Below are 23,177 nucleotides of genomic sequence, written 5' to 3' on the forward strand. Positions count from 1 at the left end.
TTTGTTTGCATACATTGATGTCCAAAAATGCCCTGTTTCTCCAGAATTGTCATTAGAATTTTGAATCTATACACACATAAGGATTCAACGCATATAACAGTAGCAGGTGAACAAACAGTAGCAATAATCTTGTACTGTATGTAGAATTGTATGTAGAACTAAGTACTTGTTGAGATACCTTGGGCAGAGAGGCCCTAGATCCTGAGCTTTGGGTAGTCATCGTAAGAACAGTAGTGATGCCCAGACCCACTCTAGCTGGAGCAGCATCCATGTTGATCCAGAACGAAACCCAGGACAGTATGACGATCAGCAGACTGGGAATGTACATTTGGATGAGATAATAGCCCATCTGTCTCTCTAAGTGAAACTTTACTTCTATACAGGTGAATTTACCTGTGGGACAGAGTTTCATGTCAGTTAGATTGCAGCATCATTGGTGGGCATAAGCAAATGGTCTGTGGTGTCTGCAGTATCGGAGTGGAGTGTATACCTGTATTGTAATGTTTGGTACAGTAGCCGAGATCCTTCTCTTCCTTCAGTACAAACTGTGGGAGCATCAGTTCATCAGCCACTTGAACAGGTCCATCAGAAAGCCACTCAAAAATCAGATCATTCATGGTGTAGCCAACTGTAGTCACAAAGAGAGAAAGAGAGAGAGAGAGAGAGACAGAGAGAGAGAGAGAGAGAGAGAGAGAGATTACTTTTTTTGTATAACATGCATAGCTTACTTGTCATGTTAGAAGTCATCTGCTAAAGGGTCTTAAAATGGCAGACTAGTAGTTTGCAAGTCTAATGTATATTCAGATACCCGTTCAAACACATGCTTATGCCGTTTAGCCGTACTGTGATTATTCTCTCCATCTCTTTGTGTGCTCCATTTCTGATGGATCTCTTCCACAGTTCAATTATAACTCTGTTAAAAATGCATGGGGCTTACAATAACAGTATAGAATGCTTGACACATCTGATGTCTGTCATACCCTCTTGGGGTCTGGTTTAAAGGACATTAATTATTCACAATACCTGCCTTCTCCCCTCCAGCAACGATAAAACATGCTTGCAGAAGAAAAAAAATACTGCCATGAGTTTTTTTACTATTCAAAATAAATTGAATTTTAATAAAGAAAATAAAACAAAGTATTTGTGGGGTTTTAGACAAACAGCAACTGAATAGAGAATCTTTATACACCTGTTTATTTTCAATACAATGAAGAATAGTTAGGAATTGTGACTTAAGAATAGTGACATGGTAAAGGAGGGGGGAGGGGTAGCATCAGCTTCCACAGAAATTCGATTGGACATCTCCATATTGCCTCCAATTCAATTGGACACCTCCATATTGCCTCCAATTCGATTGGACACTGAGTGCCTGCATATTGAAGTGTGTTGGGAATATACTATTCTGGCATAATGAATTGCTTACATTTACACACACATTTGTCAGAGAGAAAAGGTCAAGAGGACAGAGATATTTCATACACCATCATTCCAAAGCAACATAAGGCTCATACCAGAAAACCGCTAAAAAGCTCACAATAAATTGTAATGTTACAATAATACTTTAGAGGATGCTTCAGTCTGAAGACATAAATAAGATAAGATAATAAAACTGAAAGTTGCCAGACTGACTGAGGTCCCAACTGTTTAATAAGTATAATTAAAATGTGTTTTTTTTTAAGAGAAAATGAGCAAAATATTTAGGACATTTTACCTTAACAAGGTAAAATGTTTCATGATATCATTCACCACCTTAAGATAATAAGGTTGAATCAGCAAGACTTTTATAAAGTCTGGAGTCCATCGAACCTGTTAACCCTTTGATGCGCAACATATGCATACCCCCTCTAATGCACAACATGGGTCAAAAATGACCCGCATTCATATCCAGTGTCATATAATGCTGGTAGGGTTTTCCTGTGTTCCTGTCTTTTGAATCTATTCTTTTTATGATTGAATATTCCAAATATTCATTAAATATCTTGTTTTTGATCACTGCTGATCATTATTTTCATTTGTACTTTAATACTTATTGAACAAAAATAGTTTCTATAATAGTACATTGAATTTACACACATGGGTCAAAATGACCCCTTCATCCAAATGTGATATAAAATAAAGTAACATAATCCAATAATAACTAGTTTTAAGCTGTTACTTTAGTAGTGAGTGGGGTCAAACATTTATTTGGTTTTTGCCACATATTTTTCATTTTATCACACACACACAATGTCAGGTTTTCAAAGTGACCACCCAAATGCAGACATCAAAGGAAGAGGAAATTTAAATGAAGCATCTTCAAAATAACCAATAAAGGGTATAGGCAAGATCCAAAAACAGAAAATGGAGGAACAAGACAAATAGGGAAAGCAGGACAGCACAACAAGACCTTAAGATTATGACTCTGACTATGATGACTATAAGATAAATACCGCAACACTTAGTGTGGAAGACTAATGATGCAACAAATGCTGAACAGAAAACTGGACTTGAATACAAAAACAAACAAGGGGACGAGGGACAGTTGAAAAGACGCTCGGGTGAGGACAGTGAGCAGAAAACAGGTGGGTGACAGGCAGATCGGTGCAGCCTCTGCAGTGTAGTGAATGCTGTAACGGACCGTTGTAGTGAAGGGTTTTTACTGGTCTACATTCCAAGTCTCACCTATGGTCATACTGTAAGCTTTGGCTAGTATGAGATCATGAATACAATGAGACAAAGAATGAGACTGCGAATACAAGCGGCTGAAATGAGTTTCCTCTGCTGGGTGTTCGGGTCTCCCTTAGAGATAAGGTGAGGAGTACGGTCATCTGGGAGAGACTCGGAGTAGTCTCGCTGCTCCATCTTGTAGAGAGGAGTCAGTTGAGGTGGTTCAGGCATCTGGTTCACCTGCCCCCTGGACTGGCTGGCCTTTCTGTCTCTGCACCTTTTCCTCTTTCTGTCTTTGGGAAGAGGGCAGCGAGCGCACCTCTTCCTCTGTCGTTGGCCCTCTTTGGGGATGTCTTTCTGAGGATGGGTGGTGGCTGTGGTTTGTTTTTGTAACCCACATCTTCCCACTGCCTCAAGCACATGCTGTTGGAGTTTGGGTGAGCCCTCCATGTACCTCTTTATATGTGTCATGACAAGATTTTTGCTCAGTTCCTTGATGAATAGCGGCCATGCAGCGTTCACACCACCCATATCACCAGGGTGTTGTGCAGGTGAATTCACACCACCCATATCACCAGGGTGTTGTGCAGGTGAATTCACACCACCCATATCACCAGGGTGTTGTGCAGGTGAATTCACACCACCCATATCACCAGGGTGTTGTGCAGGTGAATTCACACCACCCATATCACCAGGGTGTTGTGCAGGTGAAGTTGGTGTAGACATTGAGGATGGAAACACCCACCATGTTGTACTAGAGAACCACAGGCCTCTTCAAGGTTCAGCAGTTAGCTAGTAAATAATAATTACTTGTGACCTTCTTACAAGTAATGTACTCACTCTCAAGGTAACCTAAACCTAATAAAATATTACAGTATGTACAATTGTCTTTCCCAAAGATCATCAAAATATTTTCTAAAGTAATGTTAGAATAATTGAAAAAACAATACTTGTGTGATGGGAGCTGTGGTGAGTTATGAAATGGTAAATGCATGTGGGTCGTTTGTGACCCATGTGTGTAAACTTGATGTATAAATACAAAAGATGTGTTTTTTCTGAAAGTAAAAAAGGAAAATAAGAATCAAGATTTGTAATAAACAAAAACAAGATATTTACTGCAAACTTGGGATAGAAAATGATTAATGATTTATTAATTTAAAAGATGTACCATAGAAACACTCAGCCAAACATGAAGTAACATAGAAAATGAATGCGGGTCATTTTAGACCCATGTTGTGCATTAGAGGGGTAGTGATACAAAAAGGGTTTTTATTCAAAAAGTAAGAAATGAAAAAATAAATTAAGGATATATGATGATCAAAAACAAGTTAATTGAGGAATACCTTGAAGGCTGAATGATTAAATTAATTTATTGCAAAGATATAGAAAATAAAAACTCAGCCGGGTCACTTTTGACCCATGTTGCGCATCAAAGGGTTAAGATAGTCACCACACAATAAGGATTGGATGACTCTAAGAAGGTGTAGACATCAATACAAAAGTTGAACAGAGGGCAGTTACACTTGTCTAATGTCAAATTCATTCCCCATGAGCCTTCACCAACATCCTCCTTGGTACTCGGGCACATGAAAAACAGCAATCATGAAGTGTTTGTTTAGAAAGCAAAATGGTACATTGGGGGGGAAAGCAGTATTAGGGCAAATGTAAGCACACTTGTATATGCATATTCCAACTTCAATATTCCAATATTCAAACTTCTGATAAACATCATATAAATTACTCTCCAGGTCTGATACATAACTAATTCAATCAACCCACACTGTCATCAACACTTATCAGACCTATTCCCACCCCAATTATAAAGTTTTGAAACTTAGGTGAAAGCAACCAGTCAGCGTGTTTTAATAGAAGAGATAAAGCAAGACACTCACTTAGCATAATGCAGGGAAAGGTACCCTATGCAGAAGATTTAACAAGTGCTACTGTTTAATATATGACGACCAAATCCCAGTTACATTGCACCCAAAGCTGGTACCTCTTATTCCTGACTGTTAAATTCCATTGGCAGAATGAGGATTAATTCCCAACATCATTCTCCTACCAGTTGCCCTGTAGGCCTCTGCTGCCATGGCAACAAATGAACAAAAATGTTACTTTTAGGGATGTTCAACATCTTCACACCTTCGTATTGCACGTGGTCGGTAGTGAGTAAGAGGGGGGTTGAGCCGTGCTGCTTGAATGAGATGCTGTACTACAAATATGTGTATAATAGCCTAAGTGTACCACAGTGGATATAATGAAAGACCAACATTTTTGGGTTTGTGCACATTGTTTGGAATATTGTATAAACAATATATTGCTAAAATGTTTATAATGATCTTTTGGAAGTAAGAAATATGGATTGGACACATGCTGGCTTGGTGTGAATCACAGTATATGTCTGTTGACCTCCCTTGAGGAAATATCCCTCTTGCTATTACAGCACATGAAAGATAAGAGAATGCATCCATCCAGAGTTGTTTTCTCTGCCTTCATTCACACATGACAGGCAGAGTCGATCGTAAAACTTGGCCCCTCAAGGATGGTACCCATTTGGGAAGATTAGCTCTGGCTATGAGGTTAAGAAAACAAATACATCAACAACACTGACAGAATTTACTCCTGGTCAATACATTAGAATCAGTTCTGATGTATCTTAGATCATCTCAGACCACGAAAGTCGATGTATTCATCTTGGGATAGACATTTGCTAAAATTAGTGGTTTTCTGAGCATAATTCTAATCTACATGTTAATTTTTATAATAGTTCTCATCTTCTCTGGATATCAGCCAAAAGGTTGGTACCAAATTGACAGCACATCATTTATTCCATTTCATAATATTAACTCATTTTAATTCTGATAAAATATATTTAAAGTTTCAGTTTTAAAATTTTTTAAAGTGGACTAATATTGGTCATGCCCTCTGAACTTGCCCTGAGTACCGTTTGAAGAAGAATACACGCTCAGTTAAAAGGCAATCAGACGTTATAACTACACACAATACACCCTCCATATTCTGAGGATCATTTAGCAACACCTTAACTCGCCACTCCCACTCCTGAAACTGAAGTCTTGATCAAATTAGACAAACACATGGCTGGCTGTAAATACAAGCTGGGTGTTTGGGCATTTTTTAGGAGGGGTGTGCTTGTGTGTGTGTGTGTGTGTGTGTGTGTGTGTGTGTGTGTGTGTGTGTGTGTGTGTGTGTGTGTGTGTGTGTGTTAGTGTGGGGAGCTATTTTGATTTATAGATGAAGAACTATCACATATTATGGAAGCTATGGTAGGTCATATAATATAAAAGGGACACAAAATAAAAATTTCATTATTGATATCTTGGAAAATCATTTTAAGAGTTTAGATGCAATCACCCAGGGCACTGGATTGTGAATTTCTTTCCTTTGCACTTTCTTTTATGAAAGTGATAAGAAAGAGCATTTTTTCTAGAGTTTTAAAGTCATAACCTTGTATCTGATATTTCTTATGACAAATTTATTGTAAGTCATATTTTATACTGCCTAATCATGTTCTTATTACAAGTGTTATAATAAAGATCTTTAAATTAACTGATTGGAATGCAATTAAAATAAGTGGTCACTGTCACGGTTACAGATCCGGACCCCTCCTTGTGGGCCTGTCGTTATGTTGTCTGCGTCTAGTTATGTCCATGTTGGTAGTTCTGTGGGTGTGGGTTGTTTGTGAGCGTGTTTGTTAGTCTCACCTGTGCCTTGTCTCGTGATCACTTGGGTATGTGTTCTACACCTATTTAATGTGCATTCGCGCAATGTCTCGTGCTCGTCTTTGACTAAAGTTCCTGCCTGTGTGAGTCACGTATGTGAATGCTTGCGCTATCTGCGCTAAACTTTCACTAAGTGCTTAATAAAAGTATATGTTTCACCACAAAGTGCCTCATCGCATCAGCTTCCTCCGATCATCACAGACGGAGGGTACATCCCCCGTAACAAGAAGGGTAAAAGGAAGGGCAAGCGTCGGCATGCCTCCTCCCCTGTGCATGTTCGAGTGGACGAGGAGAGGAGAGAAGAGGTCTTCTTCGAGAGGGGTACCGCGCGCTGATGAGGGACTCCTTCCCCCTGGCAGACCTGGAGGAGGACACGAAGGAGCTCATAGTGGTGGGTACAGGTGCCTTTGTCCTGACCCCCCCCCCCCCCCCCCCCCCCCCCGAGTTCGAATTTGGGAGCGAGGAGTCTGGAGAGGAAGAGAGCCCCCCTTCCTCCGAGTACTCAGAGGAGGAGAGTGAGGGCAAAGCCAGCTGCTCTCCTTCCGTGTCAGCAGCTCCCACAATGACACAGAGGAGGTCAGCCCTCCGCCTTCTGTGTGCTCTGCGCCAACGGAGTACCACGGGGAGGGCGAAGAGGATGTCTGCCCCCTTCAATCCGTTTACTCACAGCCCCCACTGAGTATTATGGTGAGGAGGATGAGGAGATCAGCCCCCCTCCGTCTGTTTACTCGGCCCCCACCGAGTATTATGGTGAGGAGGATGAAGAGATCAGCCCCCCTCCGTCCGTTTACTCGGCACCTACCGAGTACTGCGGTGAGGAAGGTGAAGACGTCAGCCCACCTCCGTACGTTTGTTCGCCGCCCTCCAAGCAGAACAGCGAGAGTGAGGAGGAAGCTAGCCCTTCCACCTCTGTGTGCTCGGAGGAAACTGTCAGGTCAGAGAAGGGGTGCCGGGACAGAGAGGGCGTTCCTCGTGCTCCCTCGGAGGGGAGCAGTATGAGCTGCTCCCGCTATCTTACCTCCAAGGAACCCATGTCTCTAGATCGGGAGGCCTCTGAGGAGGAGGATATGGAGACATCAATGGGCGAGACGACGCTACTCCGAGGAGTGCGAGAGGGCACTGGCGTAGCCAGCGGACCGAAGTGGGGGTTCGGGGCGCCAGTAGAGGCGCCTTGTACAGCAGCCAGCACGCGGCGAAAGGCAAGCCCTCCGGTGGCGCCCAGAGGAGAGGCAGAAGCTCCCCGAGTGAAGCAGGAAGGTGTACGTTCGCCCAGTGGGCTGCGTGCTTGCAAGTGGGGAGAGCAATCTCATGGCTGCCTGTGCCTGTGCCTGTGTCTATCCTAATGTTTTTCCCAAACCCCCATTTCCCTCTTGTGCCTTTTGTTGTGAATGTGCCTGTGTGTGTGTTTGTAACTGTGTCCGTGTTAAAAATGTATTTTCCTCTGTCTTCCCAGGGAAGGTGTTTTAGAGCCGTTCGCAGCAGTTCCCACCATAGGGAAGATGGCTCTCGGGGTTTCGTGGTTCCGGCGGCTCCGGACCTGCACGTCGGTGTAGGTTCGGGGCTTTCCAGCTGCGCGGGACGCTCCGGGAGTAGCAAGCCCCTGGTGAGGGGTTCTGTCATGGTTAGAGCTCCAGACCCCTCCTTGTGGGCGTGTTGTTACATTGTCTGCGTCTAGTTATGTCCATGTTGGTAGTTCTGTGTGTGTGGGTTGTTTGTGAGCGTGTTTGTTAGTCTCACCTGTGCCTTGTCTCGTGATCACTTGGGTATGTGTTCTACACCTATTTAATGTGCATTCGCACAATGTCTCGCGCTCATCTTTGACTAAAATTTGTGCCTGTGTGAGTCACGTATGTGAGTGCTTGCACTATCTGCGCTGAACTTTCACTATGGAACATGGCACCATTCTCAAAGAAGATCAGCACATCCCTTTGTGCATGTTTTGATAATGGCTTTCTGTGTAATTAATTAGGCAGAACCACTGCATTGTTCAAACACAAAAAAGGTCATATAATAGTTCTAATTAATATTCATTTAATTGATATTGCAATAGTGAAGTGAATAGTGAAGATGTTCATGCAAATTATAAAATAAATAATACTGATGTTGAGAGATCATCAGCGTGCTAAATTAATCTAAAGACAAAAATATGTAAAGAACAGCTGCTATGTTAGCTGTCATTTTGGGAGTTAAGAATACGAACACTTGTTGCACACCATTTGTAATTTCAACTAATTCATAAATTGTTAAATAAGCCAAATTATTCTGAAATAGGCTTGTGTACTATATATTTAAATTTCAAAATAAAAGTCAAGTTCTTAAAACCGTCATGTTTTAAAAAAACATTTACAGGTGTATCATGTCCCATCTGGTGCCATAGGGCCACTTCAGAGTAGATTTTAGGTGGTGGACAACTCTCTCAATCACTGACATGCTGTAATGAGGAGTATGCACTGCCCAAATCCTGCTTTTATGGATAAATCTTTATGCTAATGGACATTTGCTTCTGTTTTATAGGATAATATAGATTTTTAAAGTGAATATAGCTCAGTGTGAAAAGAAAGCTGAGAAGTAGGGCAGGTGGAAGAATACAAGAAGAAGAAAAGACTCACAACTTTCCAACTGCATAGTACAGGTCTGAATGTCCATTGGAAAATTCTTCAAGTCCATTGGGCAGGATAAAATGAGTGTTAGCCTGGGACAGTGCAAAAGAGAGAAGAGAGAAAGGAATTTTCCAAGAAATAAGTGAAATATAGGAGGTTTGGAAAAGATTAATCAGAGAGTCTGAAACACAAAAGATAACAAGAGGACTTTTATAGCAAAATCACATTTGATGGATTTGTGCTAATTCATAGAATTGTGTTGCTGTCAGTAATAGCAAGTTGTCTAGCAGAATTTCTTTACTTTGAGAAGAAATGCCACAAATAGTAGGCAGTTTGGGTAGAAGCTGTGTAATAACCTGCTGTAATCTTTTTTTTTTATAAGAAAATAAGCCGTAAGCCATAAAATAGTAAATCATTTGTGATTGTGCTTTAACCATCTGGGGTCCAAGAGTTACACCTTGCTGTTGTGATTAGTATAACCATACTATTATTAAATATTCTGTTTCAGTTACTGTACCATTATAGTGTTCTTTGTCAAATTGTCAGCAATATGCTTTTTACACTGATACACCTGAAAGGATTAATTACATAAAATTGGAGTTACAATTTCAAATGATCAATTTTTTACATATACAAAAATTTTTTTTTGCAGACTAGGATACTACATTTTTTCCCTCAGTCCATACTTGGGTATACTCCAAAAGAGACCTCTGGTTAACATTCAAGAATGAATTCTCAGTTTAATACTCAGATAATTAGTCCCAGATTACACACAGCCTTAGTAATCAATTTATTACTGACCTTTGACCAGAGTTTCATTCCTTTGTTTGTGCTGGTTATCTTACCATGGGGCATTCAACATAATAAATCACAGATATCCACTGGACAGGCCTTACTGCTATTTGCTTGTATATGTTGCCAGTAGGTACCATTAGTCACAAGCATGGTATTGGCTTTCACTACTACACTGATTTAACACAACCATACATATCTGCCATACCAAATGTTAAACACCAATGTAAAGGAGATTAAGAACTAGGCAAGTCGCTTTCCCTTAGTTTGTACATCTTTAATCTCTCTGGCCTTGCATTTCAGTTGTAAACAACCAGTCATCACTATTGATTCTGATGGTTATATACATAACATTGTGTTCCACCTAGAAGGTATTGATGAAAAAAGAACCCAGTAATACCACTCTTATATGATGCAGCATAAATAGTCCATATCTGGGAGTTTCAGTACAAGGTCCCTATGGTTGGACATTATTCCCCCTACTTCATCAATGAAATGCTGCTAAATTTTGTGTTGATTATGATGTACTACTACTGAATGATAACACTCCAAATGCTCTGGTATGTCACCTTTCCAGTTTCCTTCGATACATGAAGTCTAATTTTCATGGTCCATAAACACCTGTGAAATGTCTTATGAGCTCCAAACCTGCCTCTACTCAGTACTGACATTTTGAGAAAAAAATACGTGTTCATCAGTTAGTAGTTCAATTTGACCAGACAGCCATTTAAAGTGGATTGTTACTACATTGTGCCTTTTAATCTCAGAGTATCATTTATTAATGATTATTATTATAATTACTATTTATAGCTTATTTAGAGCACAACTATATTGTGGTAGTCAAAAATGATTCATCTTTCAAACCTTAAAACCAAGACAATAAAAAATCTTGAATTATTCAGAGAGGTCAAGATAGTTTTTTTTTAAATTATTCTTTAACATCCCAGTCACTCAGTAATGTTAAGAGATGTATATAATTCTTCTTTTTGCTTCAACATGCCTCCCACACTTGTGGTGTGTGTTAACACCTTTGGGTAACACCAATAGGGTGTTATGATGTCATTGTGTTTCCTGTTATGTGAACCTGCCCTGTTCACATGACTGTGGTCCATCATTAATGTTGTGTTGTCTTTTGTTCATGTTGGTGCCCTTTTATTCACCAAAAAATAATATAAACAAAATAAAATAAAAAAATGTACCTGATGCTATATAGTACGTTTCCATTCTGGAAGATCCGGAGAAGTTTGTTGTCTGTAGTAACTTCATGGAAGTTTGCACCCTTCTCATTGGCAAAGAAGAGGTCAGGTTTCCATATAGAGTCCAGCATAGATGGGTCCAGGTCAAGAGATGCATCTGGATACTCGCTGTAGGCCAGACGAGGGTCATTCCACTGTTGCCGTAGAAACACATTTAATCTGTAGTCCTGCAGAGAATCACAGAATACACAGAATTTTAGAAAAAAAACATGATATACAAAAAAAATGTATATTAAAAAGCTACTAAAATGCATTTGTTTTTTTAAAGAAATGCAGATTTGTTTGAATAAAGACTGTTTGAATGACAGACTGTGTGATTTCTCACATGGATATTAAAATTTTAATATATTAATGACTCAAATATTAATGACTCAAATCATGTTTTTAAAATATACCATTGTCGTTTCTGTAATGGATCCAAAACTGTTGATGAAAATATTACAGGTGACATTAACTGGAGGGCCTGTTGAAAGAGAGAAAAGATAATTGTGTAAACATTAAGAATAAGCCCACTTAAAATGTGTTTGACCAACCATTTATGGTTAGGATTAAACCTCTATGAAATATGGGAGAATATGGAACACATTTGAAAAATCAATAACTCAAGTGAAGTTTTTGAAGGAATCAGAAATGTGACCAGATGAGCCTGGCTACACACACACACACACACACACACACACACACACACACAAACATACACAATGGTCTCATATTCCTCACACACCTCCCAACTCCTAATTCTCACTGTCCCCTAACTAGCCCATGTGGTGTCCAGTTGTGCAGTAACTCCAAACTCTTCAGACCTAAAGGTTCTCCTTTTGCTCCTCTCATGGTTTCTTCCTCTTACCATCTAAGGGAGGCTCTCCTTCCCTCAGTCACTCTCGTTTAGCTTGTCCACCTAAACAAGTTTAAAACGCTTAAGAGCTTAATTCAGACAATGTCTACTGTAAAAGTAGATGGCAAAGTAGCTCATATATATATAACATGGCAACTTAATAAACATACACAATAGCCCTAAAGAAATGACTTGGATTTTATGTTCCATGTTTAAGAAACAGAAAAATACTGGCAATAGTTATGGAACAAATATAAGCTTTCAGAGAGGGAATAAAAATAAAAATAAATATGGTAAAATATAAATGGAAAAAAAGAAACCAACTAAATTTGTATTTAGAGAACTGCCATGTTCCAGTTACTGAAACAATAATAATAATAATAATATCAATAATAACAACTAATATAATAACAATAACATCCAAACAATAATAATAACCATACATAATAATGATGATCGTCATCATATAGACAAAGTAAATAAATAAATGATGGCACGTGAGGCTATAGGGAGCTTCATTCACTTCTGATAATCTTTTAATACAATTGGGTTTCAGGAAGATATTTTGTTCTTTATTTTCCTCTGTGGAAAACGATGCTGAACCAGTAAAAAACTGAAAATGAAGGGAAAAATGCCAAAGTTCAATGGAACCCAGAGCTGTCCACACTTCTACTGAAATCTGCAACAAGGATCTCACTACTGCTAGTTCTTTCTCAATGTGACACATCTGTAGACGTCTGTGAGCTATTTTCCCTCTCACTTTTCAGACCACTGCAGCCTATATTACCAACTAAAGGTTTAAGCATTTCATATTTGAATATAAAAAAACACACTGAAACTCAGACAACTTAAAATATGCCACCTTTGTCCTGACAAAGAACAGAAGGAGGTGTTTGGGATAAAACATCATTCAATGAGTGTCACACTCTTCGCAATTTTTTCATTCTCCTGTTTTCTTCAGTTCAATTATTCCAAACTTATCTTGCTACTGTATTTATATACACATTTCTTGAAATCCTCATGCAACGTTCTTGACCTATTATAAACTTATTTTAGCTAATTAACTGCTATCATTTAGTCTAGTTTGTTATTGATTCACACCAGTAAATTTCATTATCTCAATCAACAACAGAATGTTGGATATGGATATGCTGTGAGTTTATGGGTATAGAGGCACAGACTGTAACCCATGTCCTGTTGTGTGGGTTTATTTATATAGAGTCACAGACTGTAACTCATCTCCTGTTGTGTGGTTTTATGGGTATAGAGTCAAAGACTGTAACCCATGTCCTGTTGTGTGGGTTTATGGGTATACAGTCACAGACTGTAACCCATCTCCTGTTGTGTGGTTTTATGGGTATAGAGTAAAAGACTGTAACCCATGTCCTGTTGTGTGGGTTTATGGGTATACAGTCACATACTGTGACCCCTTTTCTGTCATGGCTATTGTCACCCACCTTCTTGTCTATTCACCACTGATCCGTTTCTGACCACAGGGACATTGCTGACTGGATGTTAATTGGTAGGCGGAGATTTCTTAACACAGTAGTCGCACTGGCATGATAGTGGCATGGTGGGGTCAGTGGTATATGACAGCCTCATTCCTGTGTTGAGAGGAGCCTGCTACTGGGAATATTATCCAACAGCAGTCCTGTGGTCAGAAGCTGACTGCTTTTAAAGATCTGGAGGATGGCTCACAGAAACTACGCATGGCATCAAATTATTTTAGTGGCAAATAGAGGTTAGCAGTGCAACCCTGGATGTCTATGAATGTTTCACCTTTAAAGTTGGGTCAACCCTGGATGTCTATGAATGTTTCACCTTTAAAGTTGGGTCAACCCTGGATGTCTATGAATGTTTCACCTTTAAAGTTGGGTAAACCCTGGATGTCTATGAATGTTTCACCTTTAAAGTTGGGTCTAATGCGAGCATCATAGCCTGATGTTCTTCCCATCAGCTTGTCCAGGAAGTCAGATGGGGACATTGGCTTAGCTGCTGGTCTGCCTGTGAATTTCATTTCATCATTACAGGAGCCCGGTCTGCAAATGAGACAAAGAGAGAAGGAGAGAGAGAAAGTGGGTGAGAGAAAAAGAGGGGGAGAGAGAGAGAGAGTGAAGGTGAGAGGAGGAGAAAGCATTTAATTTGACCTGTTATTTTTATAGACGTTTTAACTGTTAAAATATGAATGTTCTGTTAAAATTCAATGAAAAGCTATCAATTAAGCTGTTATCAGTATTCATATAATAATAATAATAATAATAATAATAATAATACATTTTATTTAATGGTGCCTTTCTTGGCACTCAAGGTCACCTTACATAATTTAATTTAACAAACAAATTAAAAATACCCAATAAAAATATTTTAGCATTATTTATCTATTCAGAGCTATTATCTATTGTAAGACTTCTGCATGTAGGGGATGAACATGAACTGAAAATACATTTCTGTGGCGAAATTTTTGACCTATTACTTTATTGTGCACAAACATAAGAAATACGCAAGATAAGCATAAGACATAGTAAAACACATGAAGAATATCAGAAACAGTGTTATGTCATTTTGGATATTCCTGTCAAGTTTAATATGAAAGAAATGGCTTTTAATGCTTCAAAGGGAAATGTGTGTGTCTTAAATCCTCTACACAGGGTGATGGTTGTGGCAGTGTCTGTGACACATTGATAGCCCTGTGTGAATATCACTGTGAGGGAGAAAAAGCTTCAGGAAGGCTGATTTTGACCTCCCTATCAAGCTCATGAAGCCTAGGGACCTGGCTTCCTCTCCCTATTCGCTGCTGTGAAACCAGGCTGATTGCTGACCGCACCTTTAAATCAATTGTGAGTGGGTCACTCGTGACCTGTGCCGCTGAGGGCCGCCCGCACCGCCTCAGCTCCAGGGGTCTGTGTGCATTACACTGCGGAGCCACTGCATAATTACTTTCTGGCTACCGTTTCTTGCATTGTGCTGTGTAAGTTATGCGCTTTATCATGGTATGTTGCGAAAATAAAACAGCAAACATGGCTGATATGGTATTAAAGTGCAACTTTTTGAATCAACCTCTTCTATCACACAGATAAATGTGGGAAATATATGCATAAAGATGTACAATATATACATGAATACATATATGTTAGCTATTAGCAAATGAACCTGTGAATGTATTTTTATGTGTACATAAGATCTTTAAGTTTCACTTTTGTTATCACTTTTGTTATGGTTTAATAAAGTCATAACCACATCAAAGCACATGACAGACAAATACTTCATGTGACAAAGGACGGGTTTTGTTGCTCATTTGTGGCTCTGAGGGATGGGCTTATACCTTTATGTGGCTGAAATGCATCTTGGAACACATGAAGTGATCTGGGCCAAATCTTTAACTGTTTATCACTTATCACCCCTATAAACACACACAGACATCAGTCTAAGTGTCACCAGCCAGCGGTGTAAGAGAAGTGATGTGAATGCCTGAACAAATCGCCTCCAACTCCTCTGCCATGCCCCTGTGAGGCTTCAGCCCAGGAACTTCCCATAACTGTAGTTGGCCACATATACCGTAGTACAGTACAAGAGTGTTTCTTAGTCCAGAATCAGAGCTCACCAGATGGCGCAAATATTTTGCTCAAACCTGCTTCCACTATGACTCAAACAAGCCTTCTTCCAGTATGCCTCAAAAAGCCTTCTTCCACTATGACTCAAGCAAGCATTCTTCCAGTATGCCTCAATTCCATGACTGGTTGTGCTAAGCCAGCAGAGATGTGCAATTACAAAAAGAGGTTGAGTTAGACTGAGGTTGAATCAAAATGAGATTGAGTTAACTACACAGTTCCGGTTAGGTGTGCTATTGTAATACCCAATCTGATTTATATAGGGATGGATGGGGGTTGAGCATTACTGAGCACCAGTGCCAGTATACAAGATCCAGGAGAACGCCAGGAAGATGGCCCCAAGTGATGAGGTGCTTAGTGAACACCTCAGGCAGAAGAAACCTGAAGTGGATGAAAAAGAGGAGGAGCAGGAACCACCATGGGATGATGAACCCTGGGACTGTATGTACCACTAGCAAAAAGTGGAAATGCAATATATGGAGAAATTCTACCGATAGCTGGGAAAAAAATGGATTGAGAGACAGCACAGAGGCACTAATCGTGGCAGCAGAGAAACAAACTCTGAATACAAGATCAATAGAGGCTGGGATCTACCACAGCAGACAGGACCCCAGATACAGGCTGTGCAAAGATGCCCCAGAGACAATCCAGCTAGCTAGCAGAGCGTACATGGAACGGCATAACCAAGTGGCTGGTGTAGTATACAGAAACATCTGTGCTGAGTATAGGCTGGAGGTTTTGAGGTCAAAATGGGATACACCCCTGAAAGTGGAGGAGAAGGACTGAGCTAAAGTCCTGTAGGACTTCCAGACTGACAAACACAGGACATACTAGTGATGGACCAAGAGAAGAAGAGATGTATCAATCTCAAATGATATTAACATCAGAAACAAGGAATAAATGAACCTTGAGAAACACCAAGAGATGAGAGAAGAGCTGTAAAAGATGCAGAAGGTGAAGGCAGTGGTTCCTGTGGTAAACAGCAGTAGGGCCTAGAACACCCAGACTGGGGGAGTGGCTCCAGTAGGTCCTGGGAACAACATCCAAGATCCCCATCCAGAAGAGTGCAGCCTTGAGAACAGCTAAGATACTATCCAATGCCCTCAAGTTCCCAAGAATCTGGTAGAGGACCCAAGAACAAAGGGAAAGAGACTGTCTAACGAAGGTTGAGTGGGGCACTTAGCAATAAGAACAAGTCCTAGATGGCAGTGATGTATGAGTTTATTATCATGCCTCCAGCAAATTTTTTAAAAAATCTTGCCCACTGTTCTATTTAACGGATACAGCCTGATACCACGACCCAGTTTGATTAAATTTTAAATGACAATGCATACCAAAAAGGAAAAAAAAAACAGGTTTCAAGAGAAAAAGGCAAATAATAGTCTACTCAAGAAATGTTGAGACCAGTCTGGGAAATATTAAGAAAGATACGAACTGAAGAGAATCCCGGTTGACCCATGCTGATCTGTAGTGCTCTACTGGGTGATGACCTCAGCTGTTTTTTGTTCCTCTGGAGGTGACTGTTCTCCAGGCATCAGCTAACCTCTGCTTCAACCCTTGTGCATTTCTAATGACTACCCTTGCTTATTGTACTCCTTCTCTCTCCTGGCCCTGGGAAAGCTATAGACAAAGCAATTTTGGACCAGAACATCTTCATCTGTTCTGATCATGTAAGACAGCCGAGATAGGTGCAGTGCATGTGGGAAATGAAAAATGCACTGAGCATCCTTGTTGACAGGATCTAGGAAATGTAATGTTATGTAATGTTTGCAGTATAGAGTGAAACATGATACTGGATCATCAAAGCATGAACATTGAAGTGTTTGCATATAAAGGAAAGTGTAGATGTCGTGCTTCTTTAGGAGATGTCAGGAGTAATTGGCTCCATATAGTACACGTTGCTTAGAACACTGCTTGCATCAAAGATGGATCTTGTCAAATTGAAATGCACGTTGGTGAGATTTAACGAGTGACCTTTCAGACAGCTGTACCACTGCAGTGTGCCTGAGCTACAGCGTAATGTTAAGTATTCACAAACAACTCTACACCATATTCATCTGTTTATAGGAGCTCTAATATTCATTGTAGTGACAATTTAGTATGTAATGGAAAGCTTGGACAGAAATAAGGGAACCAAACTCTGGCCGTGTGGTGCTATAAATAGTCATTTTAGTAGCAAATAAGGATTAATAGTAGTATTAATAATAATAACGCACAAGCTGAAAAATAGTAAGTAATAAGCATTGGACAAGTAATCTCTCACTTACTCTGAACAGTAAAACTGCAACATATACAAAAAACATTACCATGAGTACAATTATGCAAATTGATCTACTAGTAGCAAACATTACCAAAAGCTGTCAGGGATCCACTGGATTATCTTGATGCTATCATAGCACTGAAATGTCATATATAAGCAATGTAAATGAGCAGTGCAGTGTGGATATATCCAAAATCCAGATGAAGTGATCTGCATTATATGACAGCATGGTAAAAGTGGTGCTCTCTTTACAGCTTGCTTGAGTGAAACCTTTTTTGAATATTTGTGCTTAAATATAACAATATATCAATCTCACCATATCCTTAAAAGAAAATCATGAAATTTTACAAAACAAAAATCTTTGGCTCAAACTCTGTGATGGCTAAGTCCCCTTACGCTAAACAATACAGATAGTTACAAATAAGCCTGTTGTCAATAAACGACAGAAGAGCATACGCAAAATGCTAAAGAGTTTAAACAAATCCAGCACTGCAATCCAGATGATGTAGCGTACAACAGCTACATGACATTACAACACAGTAGGACAAATGATATGACCAAGAACCACGAGTATTTGATTCAAAGGAAAAGAACAAACACAATCACTGATCTGATCATTTATTATCTCTTTTAAATACTCTTATCGTCACAAACTGCTGTCAGTGTTATTAAAATAACATTTAGTGACAAAGGCTATGTAACATTTTTTGCTTTAAAACTAATTAACATAGCTTTAAATTCAGCTGTGTTCATTACAAGTAATTTACCTCCTTGACAATTCGTGTCAGTGGATTTTAAAAAATGTATTGTATAGGATGTATTTTCCCCACAAATGGTTACTTATGTGTAGTGCATTCAAATAGAGCTGTTTTAGAGTGGGTCAGGGGGGCAGATGGCACTGGGGACGGGGGGGACATGTCCCCTCCAGATTTATATTGACCCCATCCGAAATCTAGCATCTACAAGCATAAACGTATATATTGTACAGCTTGGTCCCCCTCACTTCAGAATTTCCATCTGCGCCGATGGAGTGGGTGCAATACATACACAAGATCTTGCATCATATTAGAATAAAATGTTTATGAGTCAAAGAGGTCAGGCATTTGTACAGCCCACAACACTGTCCACAACACAGCGCACAACACAGCCCACAACACAGCCCACAGCACTGCCCACGACACTGCCCACGACACAGCCCACAACACAGCTCACAACACAGCCCACAGCACTGCCCACGACACAGCCCACAACACTGCTCACAACACAGCCCACAGCACTGCCCATGACACAGCCCACAGCACTGCCCACGACACAGCCCACAACACAGCCCACAATACTGCCCACAACACAGCGCACAACATAGCCCACAACACAGCCCACAGCACTGCCCACGACACTGCCCACGACACAGCCCACAACACAGCCCACAACACAGCCCACAACACAGCCCACAACACAGCCCACAGCACTGCCCACGACACTGCCCACGACACAGTCCACAACACAGCCCACAACACAGCCAACAACACAGCCCACAACACAGCTGTAACGTAATGACGAGACTGAGAGGGGTCCATGTGCAAAAGCACAATGCTCTTTATTAGACAGAACGAGCAAACAAATGTCGACGCGCTGGTAATCGACATGCGAGTGTTAACTCGCGTATTGAACTTGGGGTAGTCAGGCCGGTCCGAGGTCACCACGGGATAGCAGAGTCTGAAAGGTACCAGGGGGCTAGGCAGGAGACGAGGTCTAGGGAGTAAGCAGAAGTCGGTGCCCAGGAAAACAAACAGGTGATTGAAACGCTCGGTATGCAACATGGGTTGGCAATACTTCACAACCAGGAAGTGAAACGAAGGGGTATGTGAACAGCTGGGGAGAGGGTGTGGTCATGAGCAGCAGGTGAATCGAGTTAGGAAGATATTAGGTGTTATTCCTGACAACAGCCCACAAAACAGCCAACAACACAGCCCAAAGCACAGCCCACAACACAGCCCACAACACAACCCATAACACAGCCCACATGAGCAAAGAAATCTCCTGGACACAGTTGGAAACAGTTCTGACGAGATCAAAGTTAAGTCATGCAGACTTGCTAGTGTGAAAATGCCACCCAGAACCTGAGAAACCTAAACAAGAGTGATGTTATAAGTGTTGATGCAGCACAACTCCGTTTTAAATGTACTGAGCTACACCTGTTTCAGTTAGATCCAGCATATATTTTGTACTGCAAATATAAACTGCTAATTGCCATCCATGGATAGCCATACTGAAATTGAATGAATAGTAATTTTAGGATATTATGACACTTTGCAGGCAGACAGTGGTAGTGGGCCAGTAATTAGATACAGACAAATGAAATATAGATGAAATCATAGATGATAGGTGTTTTAAGTTTGCAATTATATAAGCATAATTTAACCACAGCTGAATTGTGGATATTTGTCTTGGTACTATGCATGTATTAGTATATAAAGCATGTTGTAACACATGAAACACTAACAAATTAATGCATTTAAGTACATAAAAATTAATACAATTGACAATTGATTTCTAAAACATTTTTCTATAAAAATGTGTTTTCTATTGTGAGATGCATAGACATTTAGTTCATGAGTGTAATTTACAAAAAAGCGTTCAGCATGACATCTGCTTCAAGCACACTGAAACACAGATGGAACACTTATAGTTGGGTCGACCAGACCTCACAACACAATACCCTGTGTGGTATTGCATAGAAAGAAAGAAAAACACATACAATTGTCCAATTTTGGATGAAAAATAAGCACTTACTGCCCTGAAAAAAGCTTATTTTACATAGTATAACACATATAATGGCTTACATTTTCCATTATATGACTAGTGTGCACTGCCATGTAATACCAGTAATTATGCGGCATTAGTAAAGAGAATGTCAAGCTAGCAATTGCATTTAGGGCACCTTATGAGAGACTAACCTGTGATGGGTATTGCCACTAAGGAAGATAAATGTGTGGCTACCATGCCTACCCTCTGTCTTCCTGGTCAGCATGCATGTTTGCCAACTGGTAGATCTGGGAATGAGGCCAGAGATTGTTGTGGCCTTCTGCCTCCACTACATATTGTGTCGAATGTGGAATGGTAAAGCATTTTCTTTTCTTCCAAAGAACAATGTCATGTCGTTAAACACAATCCGAATATCAATAACTTAATCACATGCTTCGGTTTAGTTTTTCTTTAAACTTGGAATGAACTGAGAGTGTGCACTGGGAGCGCCCAGCTCTTCCACTGCTGTCTTTAGAGCTCTCCTGTCAGAGCCTTCCTCCCCCGCCCCTTTGATCAGTAGCACCATGGAGAAAAAAGATCTGGAGCTCCGTGTAATTTCCAGCGCTGCATTCGTCTTGCCTTCTATAAGCAGCAGTGCTATATGGGGTTGTTCTTCTGTCACAGCTGTGCTGCAGGACTGTAATGCTACGTGGACGCTTGATTTTATTTTACCGCTTTCCAAGTGACAGGAGAATTTATTTATTTTTGACATTTTGTTATTAGACCACATTTGCCCGGTTATATTGTTCAAAATCTTGGACTGTCTTTCCAGTCGAGTTTTGCATTATCTGAGATAGGAAAAAGACTTATGTGTAATTGTTATTTGAAGTGTGATACTGCACAATTTTAGATGGACCCTAATGAGGAAGAGAATACTACAGCTTCAAGGAGAATTTGTGTTCTGCTGGACATTTTCCATCACTGCCCAATAGCTTGTGTCATGCATATAAAATTACGTTCTAGATGCATATATATTTTTAAATTCTCCTAAGCTGGGTTTGCTTCAGTGATGTGATCAATCAAGGGTTATGTCTGATTCACTTTGGGTTTCAGTATATTCTGCACCAATATTTCATTGCACATTTATTAAGCTTGTTCCCTTCAAGAGATTAAATAGAAATCCTTGTCAGTTCTTGGATTACCTTTGATTTTACTAATTCTTTTTGAAATTAAAAATGGCTAATTACTGAATAGGCTGAGGTCAAGCATATAGGAATAAGTGTTGGTAAATTCATGTTTTGACTCTTGAAGCTACTTCATATGTTAACCCTTTTGATGCTGTTGAAACACATTTTCAGATTTGAGCGGTTTGATGGTGCTTACATATTGGATGTCTTGCATAGTGTGACTATTAAAATGGTAGAAGTGTAGAACATTTAGAGTCCGCTTTTTAGAGGTGCTGACATAATTAGATCTTTTAGATCTATTAGATCAGCTACTGATACCCAAGGAATTATCACTGAAGCAAGGAAGGCCGTTGACAGCACTCTCCTTCAGGAAGGACTAAAGTGTAGTCATGTGCGTCTCTCATCTCTGCTACGTTGATCAAATCTCAGCCTTTCATAAACTGCCTTCCATTGGGAATAACATGCTTGTAAGCAGCCTATAAAAAGCTTTTTTTTAGTTTACCTTTAACAAAGGCTGTCCTTTGTAATCTTTGATCAAGAATCATGTAACAAGTTTAAAAACAATCTCTGCAAGAAATATGTGGATTCATTGAAACTGTACAATAAAATCGTGTTCTGTTTCACTTCATAATTTCATTGAAAACATTTTCAGTTTTCATGAAATAATTCAAACCTTAGTGTGAATCTCCTCACCATCTCTGCATGCAGTGTGACTGTGTTATTGTTAATGAATGTTTGAAATGTAAAATTCATAATCTGTTTATAAGGTTCATTTTGAAATGGTATGCCTACTGAATAAATTAATATGCATATGGAAGAATTAAAGGTTGCACATGTTTAAAAGCATATTTTAAATGAGTGACTTTGGCATCATATGGATACCTTTTCTCCCAATCATTGCATACCTATTGTTACGGAACAGCTCCGGACCCTTCCCTGTGGGCGTGCCGATACGTTGTCTGCGTGTCGTTGTGTCCATATATGTACTTCCGTGGGTGTGGGTTGTCTGTGAGCGTGTTCGTAGTCTCACCTGTGCCTTGTCTCAAGATCACGAGGGTCTGTGTTAATCACCTATTTAATGTGCGTTTGCGCAGTGTCTTGTGCTCGTCTTTGTCTAAAGTTCATGCCCGTGCAAGCATCCGCGTCAGCGTGCTTGCACCGTCTGTGCTGGGCTTTGCGTGTTTTTATCTTTATTTAACCGGCAGTCAGCTGGTACAAAGGCAAGACATATATAGAGAGACAAACAAACAATCCTCACGTGTCAGGTTCCCTAATGGGCCATGCCCACCTGAGGGACGAACACGTGTTAATTAGAAGAGATAGTTTATTGATCATTCTATGTCCTTCAGCATGAATGTCATAATTTCTATACATTGCATTGTTTCACAATAATTTTTCTGTAAAAACATGTATCATAAGAAGACTGAGACAGACTTCACAGAACAGTAGCACAGTAGATATGTGAGGTATGAGAGCTAATAGATTTGTTTATGGTATATTTAAGGATG

The 23,177-nt window shown here is 40.0% G+C and overlaps 1 protein-coding gene across 1 annotated transcript in view; it reads right to left on the reverse strand.

Moving 5' to 3' along the window:
* The window catches only part of glra4a (glycine receptor, alpha 4a), a 47,838-nt gene that overhangs the window by 6,986 nt on the left and 17,675 nt on the right, over positions 1-23,177 (reverse strand). The window contains exons 2-7 of the mRNA XM_077021908.1: positions 13,775-13,908; positions 11,430-11,497; positions 10,978-11,201; positions 8,996-9,078; positions 491-628; positions 179-393 (exon numbers count right to left, since the gene is read on the reverse strand). Coding sequence (XP_076878023.1) covers positions 179-393; positions 491-628; positions 8,996-9,078; positions 10,978-11,201; positions 11,430-11,497; positions 13,775-13,908 — 862 coding nt within the window. The remainder of the gene's footprint in view (positions 1-178; positions 394-490; positions 629-8,995; positions 9,079-10,977; positions 11,202-11,429; positions 11,498-13,774; positions 13,909-23,177) is intronic.

The sequence above is a fragment of the Brachyhypopomus gauderio genome, chromosome 11, assembly GCF_052324685.1.
Source record: "Brachyhypopomus gauderio isolate BG-103 chromosome 11, BGAUD_0.2, whole genome shotgun sequence".
NCBI lineage: Eukaryota > Metazoa > Chordata > Actinopteri > Gymnotiformes > Hypopomidae > Brachyhypopomus > Brachyhypopomus gauderio.